The sequence below is a fragment of the Solenopsis invicta genome, chromosome 16 (genome assembly GCF_016802725.1).
Source record: "Solenopsis invicta isolate M01_SB chromosome 16, UNIL_Sinv_3.0, whole genome shotgun sequence".
NCBI lineage: Eukaryota > Metazoa > Arthropoda > Insecta > Hymenoptera > Formicidae > Solenopsis > Solenopsis invicta.
This window is the reverse complement of record NC_052679.1, coordinates 9614241-9616273: the sequence shown is the minus strand read 5'-3', so window position 1 is coordinate 9616273 and position 2033 is coordinate 9614241. Positions and strand designations below refer to the sequence as shown.

Sequence of the window (2033 nt, the reverse complement as noted above, 5' to 3'; positions counted from 1 at the left end):
TAATTATTAACATTGTTTATTACCTAAAATAAAAGAAATAATTAAATTCGTTTAAAAATATATTAAAAATTTAGGAAATTATTTGGAGAAATAATTCATGTTTACAAATAAAATTTCAAACATTTAATTGTTTTTATGATGAATACCATCCAAGTACTTGTAATAAAAAATAAGAAATGTAATAATTTGTGTTATTGCGAGCATAATGTTTGTAGTAATTTACTAATTGTAAAACAATATAATACATGGTGCGTTCCATAAGTAATGCGACCAAATTCATAAAAAACTATTTATTGAATATATTTGTACCAATGGTTAGAAATCTTCAAAATAGCACCCTCCCGCATCGATACATTTTTGGAGGCGATGCTTCCAGGCCTGGAAGGCATCCTGAAAGGCCTTCTCCGGGATGTCCTTTAGAGCCGATGTCACATGTGCCTGGATGTTTGTAATTGTGCCCCAATGTTTTCCTTTCAGGCCTTGTTTTAAACGAGGAAACAAAAAAAAGTCTGCGGGTGCCAGGTCGGGACTGTAGGGAGGCTGGGAAACCAATGGGGTGTGGGTCTTGGCCAGGAAATCGTTGACAACGAAGGCGCTGTGGCTTGGCGCGTTGTCATGATGCAGCTTCCACGCGTTCTTGATGTCGCTTCGGCAACGTGTGATCCTTTTTTTCAATTTTTTTAGCACTTCCAAGTAGAAAGCTGCGTTCACAGTGGTCCCTGTAGGTACGAATTCATGGTGAACAATGCCTCTGACGTCAAAGAAGACAATGAGCATGGTTTTGATTCTGGATTTGCTCATGCGTGCCTTCTTGGGGCGGGGCGACGATGGAGTGTGCCACTCTGAACTCTGTCTTTTTGTCTCCGGGTCGTACTCAAAAATCCACGACTCATCACCGGTGATAACTGAGTTTAAAAAATTAGGATCATTTTCACACATTTCCAAGAGTTCTTGGCATCGAAGCACTCGCATGTTCTTTTGTTCGTCGGTCAACACTTTAGGGACCAGTTTGGCGCACACCTTTTTCATGTTTAAATCGTCGGTTACAATACGAAAAACTGTTGTTTTCGTAATGTTAAGAGTTTCTGCTATCAATTGAAGGCTCAACCGTCTGTCAAAATTTAAACAATCACGCACACGCGTCACATTTTCGTCAATTCGGGAGGTTGATGGACGTCCAATGCGGGGTTCGTCGGTGACTTCCTCTCGGCCCTCCTTGAACGACTTGTGCCATCGGAAAACTTGTGATTTTGACAAGCAATCACTCCCAAAGGCCTGCTGAATTAATGGCAACGTTTCGGTGGCGGACTTTCCAAGTTTAACGCAGAATTTGATAGCGTAACGTTGCTCCACAGTACGATCCATCGCGCCGTGTTACGTTAACCTCAAACGCGGTTCACGGGAATGCACGTCCTGACTCTCCTGCTGCTCGGAAGCGACCGAGACCGGGCGCATTTTGAAGCTAACACTCCCCTCCACCTTTCCCAACAGGTTAGAACACGCTGCGGTGTATCGTCGCGTCAGGAAAAAATTGGTCGCATTACTTATGGAACGCACCATGTATAATATATGATTTTACAATATTATAATCGAGGTCACAATATAAAATGTATTTTATTTGTAAACATGAATTATTTCTCCAAATAGTTTCCTAAATTTTTAATATATACATTTTTAAACGAATTTAATTATTTCTTTTATTTTAGGTAATAAACAATGTTAATAATTAATTATTAATAATTAAAATAATTGACGTTTAGAATAAAAAGTAATTTAAATAAAAAAAAAGAGCAGTACCGAGGCTCGAACGCATGATCTTTGGGTTGTGAGTCCAGTGCATTCGTCGCGCGGCTAACGAAATGCTACGATTGAACCTTTAAATTTAAGGTAGATAACCTGCTCGCCTAATTTCAACCCTCACATTCTCGAAAACGGCTGCGCATATACGGCTAATATTGGAGGCGTAATCTTATATTTTCCTAATCTACCACCACACCAAAGCTCATTAAAAAACTCGGTTGGCAGTTGGGGTA

The 2033-nt window shown here is 39.7% G+C and overlaps 1 protein-coding gene across 1 annotated transcript; it reads right to left on the bottom strand.

Annotated features, from left to right (window-relative positions):
- Positions 1–315: 315 nt before the first annotated feature.
- Positions 316–1365, bottom strand: LOC120359706 (protein GVQW3-like). Its single transcript, XM_039458368.1, has one exon. The coding sequence runs from the start codon at positions 1363–1365 to the stop codon at positions 316–318; it is 1050 nt and encodes a 349-aa protein (XP_039314302.1).
- Between the last annotated feature and the right edge of the window lie 668 nt (positions 1366–2033).

Bases quoted from the DNA above. Each gene is read 5' to 3' on its own strand.
- LOC120359706 (XM_039458368.1), bottom strand. From the start codon at position 1,365: ATGGATCGTACTGTGGAGCAACGTTACGCTATCAAATTCTGCGTTAAA.